The sequence below is a fragment of the Melanerpes formicivorus genome, unplaced genomic scaffold, assembly GCF_026170545.1.
Source record: "Melanerpes formicivorus ecotype bairdi unplaced genomic scaffold, bMelFor1.0.p_v2 SCAF_12, whole genome shotgun sequence".
Classification (NCBI taxonomy): Eukaryota; Metazoa; Chordata; class Aves; order Piciformes; family Picidae; genus Melanerpes; species Melanerpes formicivorus.
The window spans coordinates 20,640,937-20,668,783 of NW_027142364.1; the positions used below are offsets into that span (position 1 = coordinate 20,640,937).

The window sequence follows — 27,847 nt, forward strand, 5'->3', positions numbered from 1 at the left end:
AGTGAGAGAGGGAGAGCATCTAGACCAATTAGGTGAGCAAGTGTAGTATCTTGTGTGGCTCACCTGCATTTTCATTTACCTTTGCATCATGTTTACAGCTTGTAGTCCATCTTCTGATCAATGTCTACTGGCCTTTTTTGCTATCTGTTACTTGATGGACTCTGGAACAGAGGAGGAGACTGCTGTAAATCATCAGGTGGATTTTGCACTCTGGTATCTTACCATTTCCAGTTTTTCAAACTCAGTCTTTATGTTTTGTTGGGGTTTTTCTCAAGGTGTTTTGAAGTTACCTTGCTTTAAACTCTCTTGTGTCATTGTAAGAAACTTCATGGCTTGCTCCCATTTCCTTCTGTTAGTGAGGGTGCTGAGTGCAGACACTGTCAGGAGTGGTCTATGAGCAACTCCAGTATTCATTTTGCTGATTTTTGCCTCAGTCTGATAAATGAGATCAAAATGATAAGAAATCATTATCCTGTTGATCTGTTCATCAGAATCTGCACAGCACAGGTTGAAAGCTATGTCTGGTATCACAATGTTATAGCACAAGTGCTTGGTAATATTGATGTAGTTTGATTTGAGGAGAGACTGAGGGAGCTGGGGTTGTTTAGCCCGGAGAAGAGGAGGCTCAGGGGAGACCACCTTGCTGTCTACAACTACCTGAAGGGAGGTTGTAGCCAGGAGGGGGTTGGTCTCTTCTCCCAGGCAACCAGCAACAGAACAAGAGGACACAGTCTCAAGCTGTACCAGGGGAAGTTTAGGCTGGAGGTGAGGAGAAAGTTCTTCACCAAGAGTCATTCACCATTGGAATGTGCTGCCCAGGGAGGTGGTGGAGTCACCATTCCTGGAGGTGTTCAAGAGGGGATTGGATGTGGCACTTGCAGCCATGGTTTAGTCATGAGGTCTGTGGTGACAGGTTGGACTTGATGATCTTTGAGGTCTCTTCCAGCCTTGGTGATTCTGTGATTTTTACACTTATCTAGGGCTGTGGTACTACTGTGGGGTGCAAAGATAGCTTGCATCCCATCTCTACTAGTGTCTGTGTTGGGTTTGTACTTACCATGAGAGTTAGCATGATCAGTTGCTTTTATTTCAGCCAGTTAGGAGGCATCTGTGTCCATCTTTAGCTCTTGCAGTTACTGAGCTGTGTGCTTGGCATTGCAGTCAGCAGCATGCAGTGCTTTAGTCCAGACTTATTTCCTTATTATTTTGTGTTTGCAGCTTGTGGCATAAGTGACCCATTGTCCTTCTGGAGGAGAGTTTAGCTGTTATCTTTCTGTTTAGTTACTGGGATTCTTGGAATCCTGTGGTACCTTAACCTGGATAAACAAGTCCTTCAGCAGTCACTGAAGGGGAGCACCTGTGGTGGATACCAGAGAGTTCATCTGTCCTTAGGTTTATGCTGGGCTATGTAACTGGTGACACTATCCTCATTTAAACAGGCTGCTAAGTTAGGTCTTGAGTTTTCTTCTGTCATCTCCTATGCTCTCCTGCATTGCTGCTGCAACCATGCAGGAAGCTGTACCTGGCAAACAGAACTGTGACAAGGAGGAAGAGCAGAGGAGTCAGCTGCATTCCTGAGAGTCCTTGTTACAGAGCATGGAGAGAATGGGAGATGGCTCACTGAAAAAAGCTGTCCTCCACCCTTCTGCAGCTGTTCTGGTTTTATGCATTGCCACACAGTGTTTTAACAGATGTTTGACAGACTCATACTGGGGCAGCTCTGATGCTTATTCATCATGTCAGAGCCTTCTGGCTAAGATGAACCTGATGCAAACCCTGCTCCCAGCTCCCACTTCACGAAGGAGCAGTATTCTTGGTACACATCAGATCTGGCACTTGGTCCTCAGCTGTTCTATGACCACTTCCTATGTTCATAGCTGGGAATTGGGTTTTGGCTGCAGACATGAGATTTACTCAGAATTATGATGATTTTCTGTGAATGTTAAGTAATTCTTGACACAGGTGTTCTAGAGAGAAATGCACCCTTGAGTTCTGTGGCTTTGAGAAGTAAGCAGAAAAACAGGGTTAGCATTAACACAGCACAGCTCAGATCAGCTCTTAATGAGTTCCCTAGCCCAGTATGAAAGCAATTTTTGGACTTAGATGATGATAGTACATTAGGTGTATGTAGCTGTGGCCTGATGCTTTCCATTGCAGTAGTGCTTGAGATCTAGTGTTGGCCTATTACTGTGAATATGGTTGCATGGGTTTAACTCTTCTACTAGTTGTTATCTGATGGCAACAGTGAAAATAGGCAGCTCTATCCAGAGCAACAAAGAATGGAAAGGGGATTTTAACTGGAACCTACCAGCTGTTTGATCCATGTTCAGCTGTAGGGCACAGATGTACCTTCTCTCCATCTGGCAGTGGCAGCCCAGAGAACCAGCCTGGTGCTTCAGGGGTCTGTGATCATTCAGAGATGACCTGAAATGAATCAAGTGGTGGAGGGGCTTTATGTCCTTCTTCTCCCATATCTTTTCCTGTGTTGCTTTTAACTTCTGTCTTGACCTGCCTTTTATCCTTCTAATGTTCTGTTGTTACTTCCAGTTGAGTTTGTTCTGTCGATGACTTCTCTTTGGAACAGAGCTTTTAATTACTGAGCAGATGTGTTGTCTTCCTTCTCCCTGCTCTAACTGGCTTTAATCTCACTTCTTCATCTTGAATCTTAGGCTTTTTAGCTCATTAAGTCCTGTGGAGCTAGAACTATTTGCTATTTGAAGACACTAACTCTTATCAGAGCTTGCTGCAGTTGTGTAAACAAGCTGCTTCATCACACTTTTATGTTCATGCCAAAGAAACAAATCAAACCTGCTTGCACTGTGATTATAAACAAGCAAGCACACAATTGCAATAGAAATATTGAGCTACATTTCCTTTCTCCTGTGGGGTTTTGCTTTCTTTGTTTTCCCTGTAGTGCTCTCTGAAACAAGGTTTCACTCTGGAGACTTCAATGAAAGTTAATGATTTAGGGAATAAAATCAAGTGAAAGAGAAGTTGTTGCCTGAAATCCTCCAAGGCCTGATGCTAGAGAAGAGGCAGAAGCCCATGTGTAGCTGACCAATAATGTGTTTAAGGCACAAACCCTCCAAATCTAACTGTGGGAATGCAACTGTGTGTTAGTGACATCTGCCAGAAGCTGGGAATGTCATGCTGGATGTTTGAGAACTGCAGGCCATTGGCAGTGTTCTTCAGAGCTGTTCTTGAAAACCAAAAAACAACCCCAAAAACCTGCCTGGCCTGAGTTTGGGGCCTGATCCAATTCCTTTTTTGCTCTTGGCTTGAGCTCATGTGAACTAGAAGGGAATTAGCAAGAGGCAGGAAAGCTGTGGTGCTGTGTGCTCTCCTTGGGGTGAAGCTGGCCTGCATTCCTGCTCCAAATCACACTTCCCTGACTTGGCTCACTTTTTCCAGGAAGAATTTTTTTTCATGGGGCTGAAATGTATCTCCTCCAGTTTTCCAAACAGCATTCCAGAAAGCTTCCTGTTACCAGGTCCTTGTTTGGCCTTTTTCCCCCCCGTGGCAGACTGCTGCTGGTGAGCAGTTCTGCTGGGATGACTGAGAGAATGAGGCCTTCTGTTACAGGGCAGGGGATGGGAACAGAGCTCTTCCTCCCAAACTGTGTCATGTGAAATCCCAGCCCTGTTGAATAGATTCCTGTAGTCTAGCATCCATTGCCAAGAATCAGTCCATCCAGGCTGGAGGCACTGGCCTGGTGAAACAGCAGTGCTCATAAACTGAACAAAGTGTCATCCTTCCCCTTCTATTTTTGCCATTTCATTTTTATGTTTCTCAGGTAGCAATCATCAGGGAAGGAGGTCTCAAGGGAAATATCAGCTCTCAAGCCAGGAAAAAGTTATGCTTTGGAAATGCTTAATGAAGGCAAACTTTCTGTCAAGTAAAATCTTGGCTGGCCTGAAAGCTGCAACCAGCCTTAAACTAGGAGGCAAATGATACAAGCAAGTGTGCCATCTGAATTTATTGCCAAGTCATCTGGCTCCTGGCAAAGGCTGTGTTTTCCATCATCTCATTGTAATGCCATTCATGGAGTAGCTGTAGGTTTGCAGGGTTCAGACAGGAGAGTCAGCCAAAAAATTCCTTCAGAGATTTCACTCAGACTTTTTGTTTCTGTCCTTTTTTGTTCTCCCTGTCCCTTTGAACATGAGGGTTGCCACACAAGAGCAGAGGAGACCTGTCCCAGTGTGGCAGCTGTTGGGATTAATGAGATTTCATCTCACATCTTCATTACTGAGAGATGTTTCATCAGTGATGTAGGTTTGGGGTTTTTTATCTTTCCACTGTGAAGCTTTCTGCAGTTCTTGTTGCTCTTCTAACATCAGTGCTGCTTTATAGGTGAAGCTTCAGTGCAGCTGTGATGGCAATAAAAAGGATGAAATTAACATCAATGGCTCCATGTCCCAGTGGAGTCCAGGGACAAGCAGAGTCCCTCAGGGATCAGTCCTGGGACCAGGCTTGTTCAACATCTTTGTGGGTGCCATGGACAGTGGCACTGAGTGCACCCTCAGCAGGTTTGCTGATGACACCAAGCTGTGTGGTGCAGCAGACAGGCTGGAGGGAAGGGATCCATCCAGAGGGACCTGGACAGGCTGGAGAGGTGGGCACAAGCCAACCTCAGGAGGTTCAACAAGACCAAGGGCAGGGTCCTGCAGCTGGGTGGAGGCAATCCCAGGCACAAATCCAGGCTGGGCAGGGACTGGCTGGAAAGCAGCCCTGAGGAGAGAGACTTGGGGGTGCTGGGGGAGGAGAGGCTCACCAGGAGCTCTCAGTGTGCACTTGCAGCCCAGAAAGCCAACCAGATCCTGGACTGCATCAGGAGAAGTGTGGCCAGCAGGGCAAGGGAGGTGATTCTCCCCCTCTGCTCAGCTCTGGGGAGACCCCACCTGGAGTCCTGCCTCCAGTTCTGGAGCCCCTATTCCAAGTTGGATCTGGAGGTGCTGGAAGGTGTCCAGGTCAGGGCCAGGAGGATGATCAGAGGGCTGGAGCTGCTCTGCTGTGAGGACAGACTGAAAGAGTTGGGGCTGTTCAGTCTGGAGAAGAGAAGGCTCTGAGGTGACCTCATTGTGGCCTTCCAGTATCTGAAGGGGGCTACAGGAAGGCTGGGGAGGGACTGCTCAGGATCTCAGGGAGTGATAGGACTAGGGGGAATGGAATGAAGCTGGAGGTGGGGAGATTCAGGCTGGAGGTGAGGAGGAATTTCTTCCCCATGAGAGTGGTGAAGCCCTGGAATGGGTTGTCCAGGGAGGTGGTTGGGGCACTATCCCTGGAGGTATCTAAGCCCAGGCTGGCTGAGGCTCTGGCCAGGCTGATCTAGTGTGGGGTGTCCCTGCCCATGGCAGGGGGGTTGGAACTAGATGATCCTTGTGGTCCCTTCCAACCCTGACTGGTACTATGCTATGAACATGTCCCTCTCCTTTCTGCCAGTCCCAGAGTGTTGTTGTGTGAAGTTTTACAAGAAAACCTTGTTGTTTTTTTTCCTCTCAACCTTGCAGGGCAGCTTTAGAAGAAGTAGAAGGAGATGTGACAGAGCTGGAACTGAAGCTTGACAAGGTAAGCTTTTCATTTCCACAGTGGCTGCTCTGGAGAATACAGAAAGATGTCTTCAGGTCTGGGGTTGGAGCTCACAGCTGGGAAATGCTGGTGGTCCACCAAGTGTAAGGGTCTGGGTGGAGTGCCCAGCTGGGCCTCAGAGGCTCAGGTTTGGGTAACAGTAGTGAGAGCCAGGGGATGCTGGGTTGTGCACCACCCCCCTGCCTCTGGCCTCTCCTACTCGTGACACAGCCCTGCAGTGGAAACTGCCTGTGAACCAAGTCAGCTTGCCTGTGAGTAGCAGCCAGCGACTGCCCATCCCTGTGCTGAGAGCTTACCTTTTGTGACAGCTGCATGCTGTGAGGACATCTGGAGAGCCTTTGTTTCAGAGAGTCAAAGTCAATGCTTTCTGGCTTTGGTGGACTTCAGCACCGTCCCAGCAGGATAAGTGTGTGTAGGTGTGTGTGTTCTGCACTTTCATCTGGAGAGCTAAACTGCTGTATAATTCATCCTGCCTTTTGTCATCGTTTGTGCATGTGTAGAAAATTATACATGGGCCATCTGTTCAGTTCCTTACAATCCAGGCAGAGCTACAGGCTGGGGTCAGAGTGGCTGAGAGCTCCCAAACAGAGAGGGACCTGGGGGTGCTGATCGACAGCCACCTGAATATGAGCCAGCAGTGTGCCCAGGTGGCCAAGAAGGCCAATGGCATCCTGGCCTGCATTAGGAACAGTGTGGCCAGCAGGAGCAGGGAAGTCATTGTGCCCCTGTACTCTGCATTGGTTAGGCCACACCTTGAGTCCTGTGTCCAGTTCTGGGCCCCTCAGGTTAAGAAGGATATTGAAACACTTGAACATGTCCAGAGAAGGGCAATGAGGCTGGGGAGAGGCCTTGAGCACAGCCCTGTGAGGAGAGGCTGAGGGAGCTGGGGTTGCTTAGCCTGGAGAAGAGGAGGCTCAGGGGAGACCTTCTTGCTCTCTACAGCTACCTGAAGGGAGGTTGTAGCCAGGAGGGGGTTGGTCTCTTCTCCCAGGCAACCAGCACCAGAACAAGAGGACACAGTCTCAGGCTGTGCCAGGGGAAGCTTAGGCTGGAGGTGAGGAGAAAGTTCTTCACTGAGAGAGTCATTTGTCATTGGAATGTGCTGCCCAGGGAGGTGGTGGAGTCCCCATCCCTGGAGGTGTTCAAGAGGGGATTGGATGTGGCACTTGGTGCCTGGTTTAGTCATGAGGTCTGTGGTGACAGGTTGGACTGGATGAGCTTTGAGGTGTCTTCCAGCCTTGGTGATTCTGTGATTTCACCTTCTGGACATTCTCTGGCTGGAGCAATTTCTCTTCAGTTGTGCTTTCTGCAGAGAGCCTTTTGCCTTCCTGTGCTCTGAGTGTGTCAAGTTGAAACAAGCAGTGTGGGTTTCTTTGGCTTGGAAACCATGAAATACTTCTAATTTGCTTGGGTCCTGACCACTGGTGTTTTAGTTGCTGCCCTTTTTGTACACCCCTTTCAGGAAATACCTGCAACACCTCAGCTCACAATAAACCCAACAAAGAGTAGTAACCTTCTCAATGAAGATTAGTAACCCTCTCAATGGCATATCACTTGACCTAGAGCAGTACTTTTATAGCTCTCACTATACACTAAGAAGCTTCTCTTAGGACATGGAGCTCTTCATTTAGAAGATGGCTTTTGAAATCTTTGTTTCTTTGGCTTAACTTAGGTCAGTGGGTTTCCTGGTTGTATGACAGTGTTGAAACCAAACCAAACCAACTTCCACTTTGCCTCTTCCCCCCCTGTTTTTAGCTGGTGAAGCTTTGTATTGCCATGATTGACACTGGGAAGGCTTTCTGCACAGCCAACAAGCAGTTCATGAATGGAATTCGAGACCTTGCACTGTATTCCTGTAAAGATGCATTGGTTGAGGTAAGTTTCTGAAGAGGTGAAAATGGAAGGAGAAAAGCATAACTTAAAAGGATAAGATGTATCAGTTGGCAAGAGAAGCAGAAGTTCGTGCTGCTATTTGCCTTTTTTTCTCCTTTTTCTTTGAGATGTCTTCAGGGTTAGCTTTTTTTGACTGTGGTGCAGTGTTTGTGCTCTTTAGTTTCTGCTTTGACTTGCAACAGAAAGGGTTTTCCAAAGTCCAGCAAATATGTGTTATGTTAGGAATTGTTCTTGGCAGGAAAGGAGAAAGTCAGATTGAAGCTGTGAGCAGCAGCCCTATTCACTTTGTTAAATAAGGGGATTCTAGTCATGAGAGCCTAAGAGCCAACTCTCTGCAGCTACATTCCTTCAGCTTACCTCTTGAGCACTCTTGGCACTCTCTGATGCAGAGTAATGTAAATCATTGTGTTTCTTATTAAGGTAGAGAGCCCACTTTAGAGTAACCTCAGCCTGATGTCAGGCAAATTTGGAGCACCTACTATTTCCTGGCTATGTTACTTTGCAGTGGGGTGTGAAATTGTGTAATCTCCAGGTAATGATGTGCACATCCCTGTGTGCATCATCTGTATTTACTGTGTTATGTGGTTGGACATCAAGTGCAGTTGTGCATCTCCCCACACTAGCTGAACTAGATGATGCCTGTGAACTTCAGTGTAGCCTGTGTGCAACTGAAGCTGTTGTTCTTCAGAAGTGTACAGGCTGGAAGTGTGGTGTGATGGCAAACTGATAAAGCCTCATTTGATTCTGTTACACTTGCTGTGGAAGCAATAAGCAGCTATCCAAATAGAGTAGGGATGGTTGCTTTTGAACTGTAACTGAGCCATTGATCCTACAGATTGATGTCAGTGCTGCTAAACAGAGGCAGTAGTTTCTCCACTAAGTGTGTGTGTGTGTGCTGATGGTTGCTTGAAGGGTGTTTGGAGCTAGAGTATTAAACATTCATAACTATTAAGTAGTGTAATAGTCAATATTTGAAGTCTGTTACATTATTTCCATGATTCAGTCAACTTAATTTTTCCTACTTCTACTTCAGTTTGGTTCCTTATATATAGCAGGGCAGCAGGAGTGTTTTTGTTGCTTGTAACTTTAATTTCCTTCATATTGCCCCCCTGCTGTCCTTCTAGCATCATAGTTTTAACTTAATAATCATGCTAAGGAAAAGCAGTTTCTGGGTTCTTTACTGAGATGCTGTGAGCCCCTGAGATGCTGCTTCCATGCTGTGTGTTTGGTAGGGCTTGACTTAAACCATTGTGTTCTTCTCTCTTTACAGACCAGCTTGACAAAGTTCTCTGACACCTTACAGGAGATGATCAATTACCACAATGTAAGTGCTTCTAGCTGAAACCTGACATGGCAGCTTCCCTCCAGTTATATTTGAGAGCAGGATCATGCTGAAGCTTTTCATGCTGATAGTAGCATGGTTTAAGTAGCACTCAGTCCTCTCATACTGGAAATATTTGTTCAGTTTATGAAGCATTTATAAGCATCCCCTTTTCTGCAGATCTTTATCTCACTTTGGCTTTTGTTTGAGATTCTTAAGCTTGGCTAAAACCCAGTGCAGTACACCAGAGGACGTCCTGGGTTGTTCAGTCTTGCTTTCATCAAACTGCTGGGCAGTAGTGGCAAACAGTGAGCATATTTCTTTGCTAGACTGAGATGATAATTACTCTTTTTCACACCCTCTACTTTTTCTCCATCCTTTATAATGTACAAAATGAAGCACTTCAGGTTTGTGTGTAATTATCTTTTTGGAAGCATGATAGATTTAGACAAGAGTAGAAGGAGGGGGAAATGCTAGGATTTAAGACTAATAGTGATTTTTAGCATAGCAGACTTCAATTGGGTCTGGATTGAAACCTTCTTTTTGGTTTTTTTTCCCCTCCCCCAAAGATTTTAATCTTGTATCCTGAAAGCCCAAGGGATGTGTGTGTTCTTCTGTTTTCTTCCCCTTCACTTGGCCCCTGCTGCTTTCCTTCAGTTTGCCAGCAAATTGCTTGAAAGCAATTGAGATGTCTCCTAAGTGCTGGAAATGTGCAGCCCTTAAACTCCTGGTGGTATTAAAGAAAAAGAAATGTAACAGAGAATGCAGTTCAAACAGCTTCAGCTGAAATGAAGTCAGTTAGCATTAACCTGGCTTCCAAAATCTCTCCTGTTAGGCATTGCCTTGAAAATGCAGGCTTTGAGGAGGGAAGGAAACCCAAGAGAGAGGTTGATACTGTAGAGCTGGATTTCCTTTCCATTAGGAGGTGTGTATATTTACACCTGAGACAGTGAAAACTGTGAGGAGGAGAGACAGTGATCCTTGAATAGAGAGAAGTTAGTGCAAAGGCTGAAAGCAGCAGTAGGTGAAGAGTTACTTTCATGTCAGTGATTCTGCAGTTCAGCCTGGGCAGATGAATCCAGTTGCCTGTCCCAATGTTACACTTTTCATCCCACTTCTTGCTCTTGGTTGCCCTCTTAGCCATGCCTTTGCTATATGGTATGCTCTTCAACACATCTGGCCTAGCTTCTTGCTGCAGTTACTGTTCTACACTATTGTTGTTTGGAGAGCTTTGGTACAACTGTACAATTTGACACAGGAGAGCCTTCTCTTTAAGGCAGTTTGAAGGCAGAAGGCAAAGATCAAACTAGGCTAGAAGATCTCTCTGCAAATCTGACTGGATGACTCTGACTTGTGTCCTGTTTGGGTGTTTTCCTCCATTTCCCTGCTGTGCTCAAGCATAGTGAGTAGAAGAATGGCTTTAGCACAAGACACAAATATGAGAAGTGAAGCATGTTACAGGGTTCTGATGGAGCATTTTGTCAGACATGAGCCCTCAGTGCTTTTTGTGCATCTGCTTAGTTCAGCAGGACTCCAGCTCAGTGCCAGCTCTGCTGCTCACAAAGTTGGCAGGAGAGCTGTGTGAGAAGCTAGAGGAAGCAAAAGAGAGGGTGGCCTCCTCCAGATGAAGGAGGGAAGGTGTAGGAATGGTCCCACTGAGACTTGGATGACTATCAGTGTTCTGAGTCTTTGCCAGAAGTAAGGCAAAGAACCAGAGCAGTGTGGCATCTTTGCTGAGTCAGCAGTGTGAGAGTACCTTTGACAGCTTGTGGCAAAGAGAAGCTTCCTGAGATTTGGTTGTGTGTGTGTGCAAGGTAGTGTGTGGGGAAGGCTGTAAATCCAGCCACCCCATGGTCTGGGCACTTTATTTTCTGTTCTTTTAGGGGGGGAAAAAGTGTGTGTGTTTTTCTGCATAGAAGCTTTTTTCCTCTTCAGAACTGTAAGCAGAACCACAAGGCTTGTGTCTCTGGGAGTCCACTAGTCAGCTGAGTTCCCATCTGCTTATACTCTTTCAGTATTGATCTTGATTGGTGCACTCCTGAGGCACTGGCAAGCTTAAATGTCAGCAGTGGGTGTAGTCCCAGCATGGCTTCCAGCTTGCCAAGAAGTTCTTTCTCTCTTCTAGTTGGTTTTCTGTTCTCCCAATGTGGGAACACAAACAGAATCTTTTGTGTGTGTTACCATGAGATGAGACAGCTCAGGTTGGAAGGGATCTTAGGAGATGTCTGGCTGAACTGCCTGCCTAGACCAGAGTCAGCTCTGAGGTTGGAGTAGTTTGCTTAGGGCTTTATCCCATTTGGTCTTGAAAAACCTCCAAAAAAAGAGACTGGGTGGAAGATGTAGTTACACTTAATGGGTGAGTTGAACTTCATGTTTTCCTTCCTTCAGTGCTTCTAGGAAAGAGAACCAAGCTGGTAGGGATTTTCCTGTTGGCACTTGGCACGACATGGCTTTGCATTCCAAGAGTTTATTAATAGGAATAATAGGAAAATTAAAAAAACAAACAAAAAAACCCCACCAACCAACACACTGACCTGAAGCTTGGAGGGTTTGACTTTCTCCATAAAACTGTTTAACACTTGAAGATCTTTACCTTTTGGAAGAGATTCTTTTCAGGTGGGCCAACTACTACTCCCTTATGTACTTTAATGTCTCTTTAATGCTTTTTATGGGCTTGTGTAATGAAGAATGGGATGTGTGGAGGAGTTGGAAATGATGGCCTCCTTTGTGGTCTACAAAATAAGTGACAAAAGGTTTTGTGCCATAGCTGTTGACCTGTTGCATTCTGTCCAAGAGCTCTGAGGGGAGAGGTGAAGCTGAAGGAGTTAACCTTTTTCATTCCGCACTTAGACTTTCTGGGGCCATAAGAGAAAATGGAAGTTGTCTAACATCCAGGTGTGCTTTGGCCTTGGAAACTGAATGAATTTCTCAAGCTTTACCATTCAAATGAGTAGATTATATTCTGCCCCTCTCCCCTGAGGCTTCAGGTCATAAGAAATTTGAGAAGCATGGCTTAGAACAAGAATAGAATAGACCAGACCAGGCTGGAAGAGACCTTTGAGATCGTGTCCAACCTATCAACTAATCCAACACCACCTAATCAACTAACCCATGGCACCAAGCACCCCATCAAGTCTCTTCCTAAACACTTAGAGTGATGGGGACTCCACCACCTCCCTGGGCAGCACATCCCAATGGGCAATCACTCTCTCTATTAAGAATTTCTTCCTAACATCCAGTCTGAACCTCCCCTGGTGCAGCTTGAGACTGTGTCCTCTTGTTCTGGTACTGGCTGCCTGAGAGAAAAGACCAACCCCCACGTTTCTACAACCTCCCTTCAGGTAGTTGTAGAGAGCAATAAGGTCACCCCTGAGCCTCCTCTTCTCCAGGCTAAGCAACCCCAGCTCCCTCAGCCTCTCCTCACAGGGCTGTGTTGCAAACCCCTCACCAACTTTGTTGCCCTTCTCTGGACACGCTCCAGCAAGTCAACCTCCTTCCTAAACTGAAGGGCCCAGAACTGGACACAAGACTCAAGCTGTGGCCTAACCAGTTCAGTGTACAGGGGGAGAATGACCTCCCTGCTCCTGCTGGCCACACTGTTCCTGATGCAGGCCAGGATGCCATTGGCTGCCTGGGCACACTGCAGGCTCATGTTCAGCCTACCAGGTCCCTCTCCGCCTGGCTGCTCTCAGCCACTCTGACCCCAGCCTGTAGCTCTGCATGGGGTTGTTGTGGCTGATGTGCAGAACCCAGCACTTGGATGTGTTAAATCTCTTGCCCTTGGACTCTGCCCATCTGTCCAGCCTGTCCAGGTCCCTCTGCAGAGCCTCTCTACCCTCCAGCAGATCAACTCCTGCCCCCAGCTTGTTGTTGTCAGCAAACTTGCTGTTGGACTCAATGCCCTCATCCAGATCACCAATAAAGATGTTAAAGAGCACAGGGCCCAGCACTCATCCCTGGGGCACAGCACTGGTGCCTGGCTGCCAGCTGGCTGTGGCACCATTCACCACCACTCTCTGGGCTCAGCCTCCAGCCAGTTCCTAACCCAATGCAGCGTGCTCCTGTCCAAGAACACTTCATTGTGGAACAAGCAGCAGCCCTTCTGCTTAGCATTTTAGCAGTGGGTGTTTTTTTGACAGCCATTGTGTAAGGGTGTTAATGTACATTTATATTTTCAGTATTCATTTCTGGTTTGGTTTGTTGTGGTGTTTTGTTGGTTTTTTTCCCCCCAGGAGGGCAAGTTCTTCCTATGGTTTCCTTTGTCTTTTAGCTGCTGGTTAAATTGCAAAGGTCTGTAAGAACAATCAAGGTTCTTTTCAAAGCTGTTTGTCCAGTAATATCTTGACCTGTTTTAATAGGCATAACAAACATGCTGTGAAAGTGGGCATGTTTTATGCCATCAGGGTCAGAGGTGATGACACCAGGAGCTGTTGCCTGTCACTAACACTCAGTCTTTAAGAAAAGACCAGCCAAAGGTGCTATGTTCTTGTTGCTTTTCCTGACTTTATTCTTGCTTTTTAAACTGTTTTCCAGAACTCCTTTGACAGGTTTACTGTTTTGCTATCAGGCACACACTGCTTTAATAACAGCTCTTACCTGTTTCTGCATAATGTGTGTGTCTAAAATGGAAAGTTATGACTGTGCCCAAGTTACTGATCTACAGAATAACTCTTTTCTTTCAGATCCTATTTGACCAGACCCAAAGATCAATTAAAGCACAGCTTCAGACTTTTGTTAAAGAGTAAGTTAATTTGCACTTGTCATGAGGGAAATTATGGGTAAAATAGGTTGTAAAAACATCTGATCACAGTGGGTTGGTGAAACACCTTTGTGGAGGAGGAGGAGTGTGTGTTAAAGCTTGGAAAAAATTACCCCAAATCAGTGAGGCTTTAGATCCAGCTCCAAAAAAAAGTTGAAAGAGTAGGAGTTACTGATCTGAATTACATGTTGCCACTGCCTAAGAATAGGGGGGAAGAAGTACTTACCAAAGCTTTTCCCCATTAGCATGATCAGGGGCTTGGAGCACCTCTGCTACAAGGACAGGCTGAGGGAGCTGGGTGTGTTCAGCCTGGAGAAGAGGCTCCAGGGAGACCTAATAGCAGCCTGCCAGTACTTGAAGTAGGCTACATAAGGCTGGAGAGAGACTGCAGTGATAGGACCAAGGGCAATGGCTTCAAACTAGAGAAGAGTAGATTGAGATTGGGTGTTAGGAACAAGTTCTGCACCATGATGATAGTGGAACACTGGAACAGGTTGCCCAGGGAGGTGGTTGGGGCCCCATCCCTGGAGATACTCAAGGTGAGGCTTGACAGAGCTCTGGGCAGCCTGATCTTGATGAGGATATCCCTGCTGACTGCAGGGGGGAGTTGGACTAGGTGACCTTTGGAAGTCCCTTCCAACCCAAACTGTTCCATGATTCTATGGTTATTTGAATTGCAATTTTTAAGCTTTCCTTAGAAGAGGAAGACAGAGAAGCTTCTTTTATACTTCTTATGATTTCCATTTGATCCAAGCATTGTCTGGAGAACATGAAACCAAAAGCTAGCAGTATCAGCCAGGAGCACATTCTGCTTAGTGTGACTCGAAACGTGTCTTTTCGTAGCTCAGAACTCCTTGGTTAACCCATCTCACCTTTTGTCTTCAGAGATATTAGGAAATTCAAAGATGCAAAGAAACAGTTTGAAAAAGTTAGTGAAGAAAAAGAGAATGCTCTAGTCAAAAATGCCCAAGTTCAAAGGAATAAGCAACATGAAGTAGAGGAAGCAACCAATATTTTGACTGCAACCCGGAAATGCTTCCGACACATAGCTCTGGATTACGTCCTTCAGGTAAGTGCTGCAATAAGAGTTGCCTCTCCAAACAATCCAATATTTACAGCTAGGGAGCTGGCCCTGAGAAGCTGTCACTGTAAGCTTCTCAGAAGCTGTGGAGCTTCAGCAAAGGAGGAATAACTTGGCAAGTACTTTGTTTTGGTGAAATCTGTGCGAAATGAATTTCCTCGACACATTCTTACTGCCTGATGCTTTGGTTTTCACTGCTGTTGGTGTGAAGACACAGTTGGGTTTTCAACTTGGGCATTCCTTGGGAAAAAGGAATATTTGCCTGATGCTTAATGTATTTCATGAGTTGGGTATGCTGTAGTTCCACGTGTCTTTGAAATAGTGACTGAACCCTAGGAATTAGGAGTTCACTGAATAATGCTGAAGTAGGATGTTGGCTGCTAATCCAATTTCAGATGATTGTTTTGTGTCTCATTTAACACATCCTGCTAGTCTGGAAGCCTCCAAGTTTGGTGTTGTACTACAGGGGCAATCAGGAACACAACTGCTCTTCTGCTGTTTAGTGCAGATCTCCTATGGAGTGTTGAGAGGTTGAGCTCTCTGTCTGTCTGCTCTGAGTTCTGTGATATGATCATTAAATTTGCTATCAATACTTAGGATTCATCTGTTTCTTAGTTACCCAAGTTCTGTGATGTGATCATAAATTTTCTGTCAATACTTAGGATTCATCTGTTTCTTAGTTACCCACAACTGCAGCCAAACAGCACTACTGCAGCTCTGGTGGTGTGAAGGTTTGAGGACTCCTAAATGGATCTGGGGTTCCCCTGTGGTCAAACAGAACAACCATGGTGGTTTTCTATTAGATGATATTCTCTCCGTTTGTGAGAGCCCAGTCAGTTATTTCAAGCTTGGTGAAGGCTTAGTTCACCATTGTTTGAACTGATGGCTTTCCTGTCAAGCGAAGTGCAATTCATCTTACCAGCCCAGACACACACACAGATTTGGTGGTCAGTGGTCAGCACTGAACTCTCCTGTCTTTCCAGCACTAAGGGCAAAGTTGATCTTGGTGTTTAAGAGGCCATGTGAATTATGTATTGCTGGATTGTATGTGTGAAATAGTATCAGGGGCTGGGGGGGAAGCAGGCTCCAAGCCAGTTCCTTGGGTGTGCATTGAACTGCAGATCATTTGTCTCCTGGAATTCGTATGTTCAAAGTGTGAGCAGTTGCTATGATAAGGCAACAGGGAAGAGTTTCAGCATCTCCTGCTTCAGGCAAAGGTGGGTTCAGCTTTAGGAATTCTTTCTACTTGGGTGACTCTCTTCTTCTGGAAAAGTGGCCTCACAACTGTGGTCTCAGTACCTGTATTAACTTAAATCTCTACTTCAAACCCTTTTGCTTTCCTCTCTTTTTTTTTGCCCATCAAGCTGAGGGTTTGTTCCATCCAAACCAATCTGCATTATTTTTGCTGCAGAAAGTTTTCCAAGACCCTGACCATTGAAGTACAGAAACACAATCTGGTTTTCATTATAGCTTCAGTAAGTTTATTTCTCTTGCTGGAATGTGAAGCTGACATGGAGATGTTAAATTGCAAGATCATACATGTGTGCTGCTGAATGGGGATTACAGAGTAAAATCTGTGCTTCTGGCTGACAGCCTTAAAGATTAAGGGACAAAGAGGACAGAGGAACTAGGTAAATGTGAAAAACCAGTTATTTTTCTCACAGGATGTGAGATCCTTCAAGTTCTAGAGCAACCATCTTCCTTGTGTCAGAGACTGGGGATATATTCCAGTTTTGGGATACAGTGACTTCAGGCAATGTCAGCCCAAGAGGGAAAATAAACACATTTCAGTCCTTTCCTCTCTCCTGGCAGGAGAAAGCAGTGGTGCTGAATGCAGCCTCTTCAAGGGGTTGCTGAGCTGGGTTGCCTCATGCTGTCAGAAAGGGTATTTGAAACATGTGGAACTTGAAAATGGCTACCAGTTTTCCTTGCTTGGAAGATGTATTATATTACTTTGAGCTAGCATTTGATGTCTTTAGATTGTTCCCTTCTAAGTTGTGATTTACAACTGTGAATTCCAGCTTCTCAAGCTTTTTGCTAAGTCAGAATCATAGAATCAGTCAGGGTTGGAAGGGACCACAAGGATCATCTAGTTCCAACCCCCCTGCCATGGGCAGGGACACCCCACACTAGATCAGCCTGGCCAGAGCCTCATCCAGCCTGGGCTTAAACACCTCCAGGGACGGGGCCTCAACCACCTCCCTGGACAACCCATTCCAGGGCTTCACCACTCTCATGGGGAAGAACTTCCTCCTCACCTCCAGCCTGAATCTCCCCACCTCCAGCTTCATTCCATTCCCCCTAGTCCTATCACTCCCTGAGATCCTGAGCAGTCCCTCCCCAGCCTTCCTGTAGGCCCTCTTCAGATCCTGGAAGGCCACAATGAGGTCACCTTGGAGCCCCAACTCTTTGAGTCTGTCCTCATAGGAGAGGTGCTCCAGCCCTCTGCTCATCCTCCTGGCCCTTCTCTGGACACGTTCCAGCACCTCCACATCCCTCTTGTAATAGGGGCTCCAGAACTGGACACAGTACTCCAGGTGGGGTCTCACCAGGGCTGAGCAGAGGGGGAGAATCACCTCCCTTGCCCTGCTGGCCACACTTCTCCTGATGCAGCCCAGGCTCTGATTGGCTTTCTGGGCTGCAAGTGCACACTGAGAGCTCCTGTTGAGCTTCTCCTCTCCCAGCACCCCCAAGGCTCTCTCCTCAGGGCTGCTTTCCAGCCAGTCCCTGCCCAGCCTGGATTTGTGCCTGGGATTGCCTCCACCCAGCTGCAGGACCCTGCCCTTGGTCTTGTTGAACCTCATGAGGTTGGCTTGTGCCCACCTCTCCAGCCTGTCCAGGTCCCTCTGGGTGGCCTCCTTTCCCTCCAGCCTGTCTGCTGCACCACACAGCTTGGTGTCATCAGCAAACTTGCTGAGGGTGCCTTGATACCACTGTCCCTGGCACCCACAAAGATGTTGAACAAGCCTGGTCCCAGGACTGATCCCTGAGGGACTCTGCTTGTCCCTGGCCTCCTCCCCTGCATCACTTCAATAGCGTGACAAAACTGGCAGGCATCTTCTTGTACAAGTGCCTTGTGTGATTGACTTCTGCTCTTCCAATATGTTAAGTTTGATACTTTGGGGAAGTAACTGGAAGTTTGCTTCTGTGGGGAGAACTTGCAAGTAGGAAAAAACCCCAATAAGTTGCTTGTCCTGTGCTGCCTTTTCTCCCCTAGATCAACGTTCTGCAGTCGAAAAGGAGAGCAGAAATCTTGAAATCGGTAAGCTCCGTTGTGCTGTCTGCATGGCTGGTATTTAAATCCATCTGAAACTAGCAATGTGGCTGCAAAGCAGTGCATTAAGGATTGGTACTTCTGCCCATCAAAATATGATTAGTACATTTTGGCACTTTAAGCAGCACCCAGTTTGACCTTTACTGTAACTGGACCTAAGGACTTGCTCCTTAATTGTTTGTGCAGTCCTTTTGGTTCTGATTTGAACACTGGAAGATGCTGGCTCTTTGGGGTGTGTGTTTAATGGGTAAAATCAAGCTTTGTCTGCCAGGTATTTAGGTCTGCAATATTCCCTCATAAACAATAGAATAGACCAGACCTGACCAGGTTGGAAGAGACCTTTAAGATCATCGTGTTCAACCTATCATCCAACACCATCTAATCAACTAACCCATGGCGCCAAGCACCCTATCAAGTCTCCTCCTGAACACCTCCAGTGATGGTGACTCCACCACCTCCTCAGGCAGCCCATTCCAATGGGCAATCACTCTCTCTGTATAGAACTTCTTCCTAACCTCCAGCCTAAACCTCCCCTGGTTCAGCCTGAGTGCTGGTAATCCATTATAAGATGGATTCAGCCTTCTCTTCCTACATGCTATCTACATTCAAAACAGCATGTTTTAATAGCAAATATAAGCTGTGCTTTAGTGTGGTGTCTGCTAAATTAATATGCAGCCATATCTGCTTGCTAGTGATTGTTTTGCCTTCTCTGCTTCATACTATCTCTGTATAGTTGACCAAGGGAGAGACTGACCAGTGAAATGGTGTTTTTCTTTCCCAGGTCTGAATCTGCACTCCCATCATTTCCTTAATTCCCTTAAATCTAAGAAACTGTAGTGGGATCACAGCTTTAGAGCTGCTTGCCATCTTCCCAACTTGTTCCCTTTTTTTATGACAGTCTTCTTGGCTGTATTCATGAAGGTTATGGCTCTGGATCATTAGTAAATATTCCTTACCCCCTCTTTATTTTACATGTCCTGTTTAAACAGGAGATGACAAAAGTCGCAGGTGACATGAATTAGAAGTAGTTTTCTGCCCTTAAGCAGATTGCTTTTGTTTGAGAGCTTAATCCTGGGAACTACTTTGGGGTTTTTTTGTTTCTTTCTTTGCTGCCTCTACCTTGCACATTTATTTACAACATTGGAAACTCTCTGAGATGCTGATGTAAAATTGCCAGGACACAAGAGCAGAAAGTGACCCTGGAATTGTATTTGCAGTTTGCCCCAGTGAATTATTTAAGTCATGTTTGTGATACCTGATAAATATTTACCCTTATTAAAATTTCCCCTTTTTTTTCCCCCTCCCTCTAGATGTTATCTTTCATGTATGCCCACCTGGCATTTTTCCATCAAGGCTATGATCTTTTTAGTGAACTTGAACCCTACATGAAAGACCTTGGTGCACAGGTAAGAAATTACTTCCAGGACTTGAAAATCCATAACTAAATGCTGGAATGGGTGAGTACCTGATACCTGCCTACATACCAGGTGCATCACAGATTTATTCAACAGAAAGGGAACTCTGCTGTGATCAAAGCAGACCACTGTAAGTGGTGGGAATCAAAACAGTTAGGAACTGAAAGCTGGCTGTTCCTGAAGTGACTTGTGGGAAGGTTAGCTGGACCACCAGCAACTGCACACAGGAGGCATTGAAATGCTACACAAAATAGGTGAATGTAAAATACTCAACTGAATATCTGTCTGTGGTTCTGTAAGGAGATTCAGAAGTGTCTTGACTTGTTTTCAGTGCAAGTTGAACAGGCCTGGGAATACTTGTACAACACCTGATTTTTAACTTCTTTTCCCCCCACTCTGAGTATTTGCAGCAACTGCATTGATGCAAACCCATTTGTTGTCACTTCCCAATGTGATTCACCAAGAAAAGCCAACCCAAATTCTGTGTATCCAGACACAAAAGCCAGTGAATGACAGGAAACATGTGTTTTCATTCATCTCAAGTAGATGTGTCACTGAACATCTGAAGAAATGACATTGCTATGAACTGGTTATTCTGGCCACAGCACTGTTGTGCTCTGTGCTCCTCCACCTGCTTCTGTGTCTGTGCAGTGAAGCAGATTTGGCAGTGTAGAAAATTATTTCAGCAATCAAATGACAAAATTATTTTTCTGCTCCACTAGGCCCCAGTGAGGTTGCTGTGGGTTGTAATTACTTGTACAAACACACATCAGGGAGGTGTGTTCTTGTGTACACACATGGGTGAGAGTGTACGTGATGAGTGGAGAGCAGAAGCAAAGCTGCTTGAGCTGGCACTGCCATCAGGAAGGGAGATGACAGTACAGATCCAGTCCTCTGTGTTTGGTGTAAGAGCAGCACTTGCAAGGTTTAGGTGCAGGTGGCTGTCTTTAGTTGCACCTTTTATTCTATCACATCTTTCCAGTTTTGGGTTGCAGTTGTTGAACTGTAGTTTTGGATAGCATAGAATGTGTGTGTCCAGAACCTCTGCAGAAGACATAATGGTATCATAGTATCAGTCAGGGTTGGAAGGGACCACAAGGATCATCTAGTTCCAACCCCCCTGCCATGGGCAGGGACACGCCACACTAGATCAGGCTGGCCAGAGCCTCATCCAGCCTGGTCTTGAACACCCCCAGACAAATAATGGGCAAAGAGACAAAGCCTGTGGAGTTGGTAATGGTTTATGCTGCCAGCTAGGCTTTAATGTTTCCATTTCATTGAGCACAAAGTTGGTTTTAAGTAGCTGGTCATCCTTTTGCTTGACCTGGTGAAGAGCATTGTGTGACATTCATTTTGGTGCTGGTATCATAGCAGCTGAAGGAGTTAGATTAAGAAAATCCAAAGCTGAGAATGCTTAAAATATCTTCCAATTGGAGCAAAGATAGACTCAAGTTGTACAGCTTGCTAAATGATTCTTTTGTGACAGACCCTGACATTTAAGTGATGGATATTCTTTTGTGACAGGAGCAGCTTATAAATAGCTTATGAGAGTTGAACAGTTAGTGACTTTGCAGCTTGTATTGGCTGAAGCTTCTGCCTTCAGCAGGTCAGAGATGATGTGACACAGACCACAGGCTTGCTGGATTTCTCTGAAAATACTGTCAGGTTCTTTCTGTTGGTTGAGAGTTCATCCCAAGGTGAACTTTGCATGTAGAATAGAATAGACCAGGTTGGAAGAGACCTTCGAGATCATCGTGTCCAACCTATCATCCAACACCACCTAATCAACTAAACCATGCAGCCAAGCACCCCATCAAGCCTCCTCCTAAACACCTCCAATGATGGGGACTCCACCACCTCCATGGGCAGCCCATTCCAATGGGCAATCACTCTCTCTATGAAGAATTTCTTCCTAACATCCAGCCTAAACCTCCCCTGGCACTGCTTGAGACTGTGTCCTCTTGTTCTGGTGCTGGTTGCCTGGGAGAAGAGACCAACCTCTGCCTGTCTACAACCTCCCTTCAGGGAGTTGTAGAGAGCAAGAAGGTCTCCCCTGAGCCTCCTCTTCTCCAGGCTAAGCAAGCCCAGCTCCCCCAGCCTCTCCTCATAGGGCTGTGCTCCAAACCCCTCACCAACTTCATTGCCCTTCTCTGGACACCTTCCAGCAAGTCATCACTACAAGATTTAATGGCACCTGAAGTATTAAAATCGAAATTGAATGGTGTAGTTGTGATTCTTTTCATTTCTCTTGTTCTGCATTTCCACAATGGCTGGCTTACATGATGGAATGGGATTGTGCAGTTTTGCTTTTGGGTGTTTTGGGTCAGAGCAGGATTAATAATAGAATAGAATAAACCAGGTTGGAAGAGACCCTCAAGATCATCGTGTCCAACCCATCATCCAACACCACCTAACCAACTAAATACAAGTAAGAGGTAAAGCTGTCATTGAGGGATTCCATTTTCCTCATTCTTTATAATGACCTTATCTTCTTGTCCTGATTTTAGTGAATCACACAGAAATCAATCATGGGGAAACAGGAAGCACAGATTTGGTACAACGATTTTGACCCAAAGATGTATTTTGTTTTAAACCCATACTTGATTACTTGTGAATCACATCATCACCAGGAAATCTTCAGTGGCACAGAAGTGTAAAACAAGCTCTTGCATGGAATTGATGGCATTTGGCCCTTCTCATGTGGGATGAGCTTAAAAAGCAAGCTTATTGAGTTGACTATTCCCAAAGCTAACCATTTTAGTGTCACTTATTTCTCTAGGGAATACCTTTTGGAGCAGTACATGTTTATAAAAACACATTTACCAGTAACTGTGGTGAAAAGGTTAAGTTGAAAAACTTAATTATTTGTTTTTAAGACTGCCCAGTAGTGGTATAGTGGCTGGGATCTTGATAGCTTAGTTGTGTGGTTGGCCACAGCTCTTGATAGTTGTGTGCTGCTGGTCTTCTTTAAGACAGTTATGTGCTGCTGCTCACCTGGGTGAAAAGGGGAAATTCTGGGCTGAGCTTGGGAACTGTAATGTTGTCTTAAGAGTGAAAAAGTAAATGATGAGTAAGCTGCTGTTAGGAACTTTTTGGCACCCATCCAGTGGTAAGTCTATCCACACACGCTTGTATTTAAGGTAAATTGGGTGACTGCCCTAATCTGAGCAGGGCCATTTTCTGTTTCATTCAGCAGGGTAGGAGGAGGAATTTCTCCTGGGGCCATGTGCAAATTCCTGTGTCTGAGGTTTTGGCAAGAAATGCAGTTCCTTTAAATCCTGAACAGCACTTGAACCAGTTCTTGTCTTTGTCACAAAAGAATGGGTTTCCCCAGTTTCTAGGTGCCAAAGAGTCCTTGAGTACAATGGCAGCCCAGCCTCTCTTCTAGGGGCTTTACAAATAAGTTCTAAGTCATATAGCTGCACAAATACGATCTCTGGACAATTCAGTCTTTAGTGTATTTGTGCTGACAAATACCTGTAAGGTGTGAAAGGGCTGCTACAGCCATTGGAGCCAGAGAAGCAGCCAGGGAGCCAGAAGAGTGAAGAAAAGTAGCAGAGCATGGAACTGGATCCAGATGATCTATCACAGTATCACCAAGGTTGGAAGAGACCTCCAAGATCATCAAGTCCAACCTATCACCCAAGACCTCATGACTAGACCATGGCACCAAGAGCCACGTCTAGTCCCCTCTTGAGCATCTCCAGGGATAATGACTCCACCACCTCCCTGGGCAGCACATTCCAATGGCTAACATCTCTCTCTGGGAAGAACTTTCTCCTCACCTCAAGCCTAAACTTCCCCTGGTACAGCTTGAGACTGTGTTCTCTTGTTCTGGTGCTGGTTGCCTGGGAGAAGAGACCAACCCCCTCCTGGTTACGACCTTCCTTCAGGTAGTTGTAGACAGCAAGAAGGTCTCCCCTGAGCCTTCTCTTCTCCAGGCTAAACAACCCCAGCTCCCTCAGCCTTTCCTCACAGGGCTGTGCTCAAGGTCTCTCCCCAGCCTTGTTGTCCTTCCCTGGACACCTTCAAGTGTATCTAGCTATCTGATGGCTCTTTATTGTTGGAGTCTGTCTAGCACAAGGATGTAAGATGCAGGTTTTGTCCCTTACTTCTCCAGTTTATATAATTTTGAGCAGGGAGTATCCAGCACTGGGGAAAATGAGGAGAGTTGGCAGGGGTTCTCCCTTGTGGTTATGGGAGTGGGTGGAGGAGATCCTATTTGTGTGCTGGTTAGAGGCGCTGTGAGTCATGCTGTGGGCTTTGCCACATAACTGACTTCAGCTGGAAAACTGATGCTGCACACTGATCCCAGTCTCCTCTTTCTCAGCCCAGAGAATGAGGTCTGTCCTGCAGATGTCAAGCTACAGGCTGTACTGCTGTGTTCAGTATTGCATCTGCATTGTTATTCAGGGAAATGCTGTGCCTGGGGTTAATGACAGCCTTGTTTTCTAGGCTTGAATAAAGGAGGGGTTCATCACAGCCAATGTGCTACAGAAGTGCCAAGCTAACTGGTCTTTGGGGCAGCATCTGCCCTTCCACCATATTTCTTATTTAAACATGAAATACTAAAGAAAAGAAAGAAAGGGGGGGAAATTGAAGGTACTCTCTTCCAGGATGTTTTATATTTCCTGCCTTTTTCATCCTTTGAGTTGAAAAGGGAAAAGTTGACAGGGTAGTGCTGCAGACCTGCTTACAGGAACTTTTCAGTTATGTCTTCTTTTATTATCACAGGCTTGATAAGGATGGTAACTTAAATCCTCTCTGTTGTCACAGTCTCTCTTTGCCAAACAAGATTTTAGTTTTCTGAAAGTGAAACCAGTTGTAGTGATTCTCCTTAGGATTTCAAGGAATCTTGCTCTCAAGTACTGCTGGTGACCTGACACAAAAGCCTGGTTCAGGCAGCTCTTCCCTGCTTTGTGGAGGGGGGAAAAAAAAAGCAGTAGCATTTACTCCTTCTAGTTTTTGCTGTGAGTGCTGCTGCAAAGGCCAGCCAGCCAGAGCAGCTAAAGCATGAGTCATGCTCTTCAGAGACTGAGCACCAATGCGGTATAGAGTCGCATATGCTTGGCACCATGCTGGTCTTTGAAACAGTTCTCCTAAGGCTTACCAGAAATGTGCACCTTTGGTAGAGGTTAATTCAGGCTGGTAGTGCAGTGCTTTAAACAAGGCTTCAGTGGTTATTCAAGGTAAAGACTTTGTGACCAGAGAAGTAATTGTATTATGCAAGTAAAACGAAGTCATGCAGTGTCTGGACATAATGTGTTCTTTTTTTTGCCAGTGTTATGAAATCTACTGAGCCAAATTTCTCTTGCTATCTAAAGGTCCAATTTTCTGTTTCTCTTTACAGCTGGATCAGTTGGCTGTAGATGCTGCAAAGGAGAAGAGAGATATGGAGCAAAAGCACTCCACTATTCAACAAAAGGTACTTGAGAGATTGTGGAAGGCAGACTGCACACACCTTTTTGTGTCTTCAGCATCTCTCCCCAGCAGTGCATCTCTGCATTGGAACTGTGAGGGATGCTGCCTTTAGTGCAGAGAAATAGGCTTGCATCTCACGAAGCATAGGGTCAGCTTGCAGATACTCACTTTGTGTTGCAGAACAGAATATTCTATTTAGGTTTGGCTGAAACATAAACAGAACTGTAGAATTTATTGGAATGCTGTAACTATTCATTAGTGCTCTTGAAAGGCTTATCTTGGATTCATTGTAAAAGTTGCTGTCTTTCCCCTCCTGTGTGTCGGTAGAAGAGGTGTATGTGCTGCACAGTCGTAGGTATCACTTTCTGTGGGCTGTCAAATACAAGTGCAGCCCTTTGAGGTAGTGTTGCAGCTGCTAATGCCCATGAAAAGCAAAGGGAAACTTTGGGAAAGGCTGTTCGGTGTCAGGTATTCAACTGCCCACAAAGGGGAGTGTGATAACCTCCAATTGCTGGCTCGGGAAGATTTGTATGCTCATGTTTTTGCTGAGAAAAATGTAGCTGGTTGCTGTTGTGGGGGGAATGACTTCTGCTGTTTGGATGTTTCAGAAGCTCTAGATCAGTATTGGTTTTGCAGGTGTAATGCTAGAAGTTAAAAATATTTCCTCTGAACTCTGCAGTAGTGAGCTAGTACAGCAGGTACTTTGGAAAGGGATTAGGTGCCAGTTTAAAGGTAATGCAACACTGCTTACTCTCATTCAAATACATTCTGCATCTCTTGAGATGACAGAGATTTTTATTTTATTGAGGGGAAAAAAGCCTAACATAAATGACATCTGATGTGTAAGCTCAGAAAGGAAAGCATGCTAGGATGGTCATTTAGGTAGCCTTAGTAGAGGAGGAGTCTGTATTAGTAGTCATGGGACAAGTAACTTTGGCTACTGAGAATGTGTCTGCCTTCATCCTGTCACTCCTGCAGGAGTTGGTGGGAAGCAGTAGAGCTACAGTAACTGTGAAACTGAGCAGATAGGATGATGGGTTCCAGGGCAGTGAGGATAAGAGGTGTTGGGAGACAGGCAGGAGGTAACTACAGGCAAGGAAGAGGGGAAGTGGGAGAGGGATGGAACTTCAGAATTCATGCTGACAATCAAATTGTGATTTGTTTGGGCTCAATGAGGCCTAGTTTCAGGAAGGGGCACTAGTTGAGAACAGTGGTGCTTGGTGGAGGATGTAAGTTATGGGATGTAAGTTATTTACCGTAGAAATGAAACTTGTTACTATGACTCGTGGTCATTGCTGTTGCTAGTGGTGCTTACAGTCTGTCTTTTCTTCTCCAAATGCTGCTTGAAAGGCTGCTTTACAGGTAAACTGTTTGTAATAGTGTTGATGGTTATTGACATGTTTAAGCTTGATGAAGCTTGATAAGCTGTATCTGTGTAATATGAATGTTTCTAGTGCAAATGGCAATCATACCTGAGCTGAATAACAATTCTGTCCTCTCTAAACTATAACCAGGGCAGTCAGACTGTATTCTATGTTGTCCTCTAAAGTTCTGTGTTTCAAGCTGTGTATATATTGTCTCCTGTCCTTATCAGTGAGGTCACTGCTGTGTATTTGTGAGGACAATACTTAAGTTAACACAGCCAGGCTTTGGAAGGCATGCTTTATTGGAGATTCTTCTTAGAGACCATCAAATCATTTCCTTGGTTTCTTACTCAGATCATGTGGTCTGTTTGGTGTTTGTCTCCTACTTGCCTTTCCCAACCTTCCCACCGAGTTAGCTTCCAGCTCATCAGGATTTCAGCATCTTGAATTGCTTCAGACCTTGGATCTTCTTGTTGATAGCATTTTGTCATCTGGTCAGCCTGATCAGGATGGCAGCCTTGTTCACTCCTTTCCACTGGGCTGCCTCTTAGCCATACGTTACCAAATCCTCTAGTGCCAAATCCTTCCATGTTTTATGATTGCTGCAAGTTCTGCTTCTTGTATTGCATACTCCCTGAAGTGTATGTGCATTTAACATACTGAAGTTTTAATCTAGTGCTTCAGAATGATGCCATTTCTTCATTGTCTGGATAAAGAACAGTTCCTATCCAGAAATGATTAGGTAAGTGCACGTGTGCACGCCCCCACCCACTTGTCTGTATTTGCCAATTGCACTAATCAGGTAACTCACCTCACTTCCCTCCTCATCATCCTATGCCTGAGAAGCTAAAGCAAAATTCATGGGAAGGCCTGATAACCACCACAGTTTGATTTTTGGGTTGAAGAGATCTCATGTCTGGTATTTTTATTTAACTTTTGTTTTCTATCAGATATTCAGGAACCTTTTTTTTGGTCTATGTGCAAGAAATTGTGTTTTACATATTCATCTGGAGGAACTTATTAGAGTCATAGAATGGTCTGGGTTGAAAGGGACTACCAAAGATCATCCAGTCCCCATCCCCTCTGCTCTAGGCATCATCAACTAGATCAGGTTGCCCAGAGCCCTGTCAAACCTCACCTTGAATATCTCCAGGGATTGGACCTCAACTACCTCCCTGGGCAACCTGTTCTATTCATCTAAACGCATCATGGTCATTCTGGGAACTTTCTGCAGTACATTTTGATAGGGAAAGATTCCTATCAAAAGAGCCATGTCCCAGGGTCACTTAACCTCTTGTTTTCAGAGCAGTTCGCAGCCCCTTCCTGTAGTAAAAAGTGATTGGGCCAGTAGACAGCATTATGGCTTTCTGGTGTTGTCACAGAGCTAGCATTCTGTTCCAAAAGAAGGGAAATCTCTACAGGAAAGAAAATTCAGATAGGTTTTTATTGTATTCAAATGCCTTTTTCATTGAAAAAGTAGTAATAAAAGTAAAAGTCTGTGTCCAGAGAACTGCACAGGAAACAGCTGGAGTGAGGATTGGGAAATTCTTAACATCTTGAATAAATAACACACTATGAGGTCAGATGCTGCCCCAGTCAGCGGAACGCTGGAACACGTTCCCCAGGCAGGTGGTTGAGGCCCCCATCCCTGGGCAGATGCAGGGTGAGGCTCACCAGGGCTCTGGGCAACCTGATCTAGTTGAACATATCCTTGCTTACAGCAGGGAGAGTTG

General features: G+C 45.4%; 1 protein-coding gene across 4 annotated transcripts in view; it reads left to right on the forward strand.

Moving 5' to 3' along the window:
• The window catches only part of ACAP2 (ArfGAP with coiled-coil, ankyrin repeat and PH domains 2), a 73,291-nt gene that overhangs the window by 14,537 nt on the left and 30,907 nt on the right, over positions 1–27,847 (forward strand). For all 4 annotated transcript variants that reach the window (XM_068145626.1, XM_068145629.1, XM_068145628.1 and 1 more), the window contains exons 2-9: positions 5,508–5,565; positions 7,342–7,461; positions 8,750–8,803; positions 13,483–13,541; positions 14,445–14,628; positions 17,858–17,902; positions 19,225–19,320; positions 24,680–24,754. In XM_068145626.1, the coding sequence (XP_068001727.1) occupies positions 5,508–5,565; positions 7,342–7,461; positions 8,750–8,803; positions 13,483–13,541; positions 14,445–14,628; positions 17,858–17,902; positions 19,225–19,320; positions 24,680–24,754 (691 nt within the window). The remainder of the gene's footprint in view (positions 1–5,507; positions 5,566–7,341; positions 7,462–8,749; positions 8,804–13,482; positions 13,542–14,444; positions 14,629–17,857; positions 17,903–19,224; positions 19,321–24,679; positions 24,755–27,847) is intronic.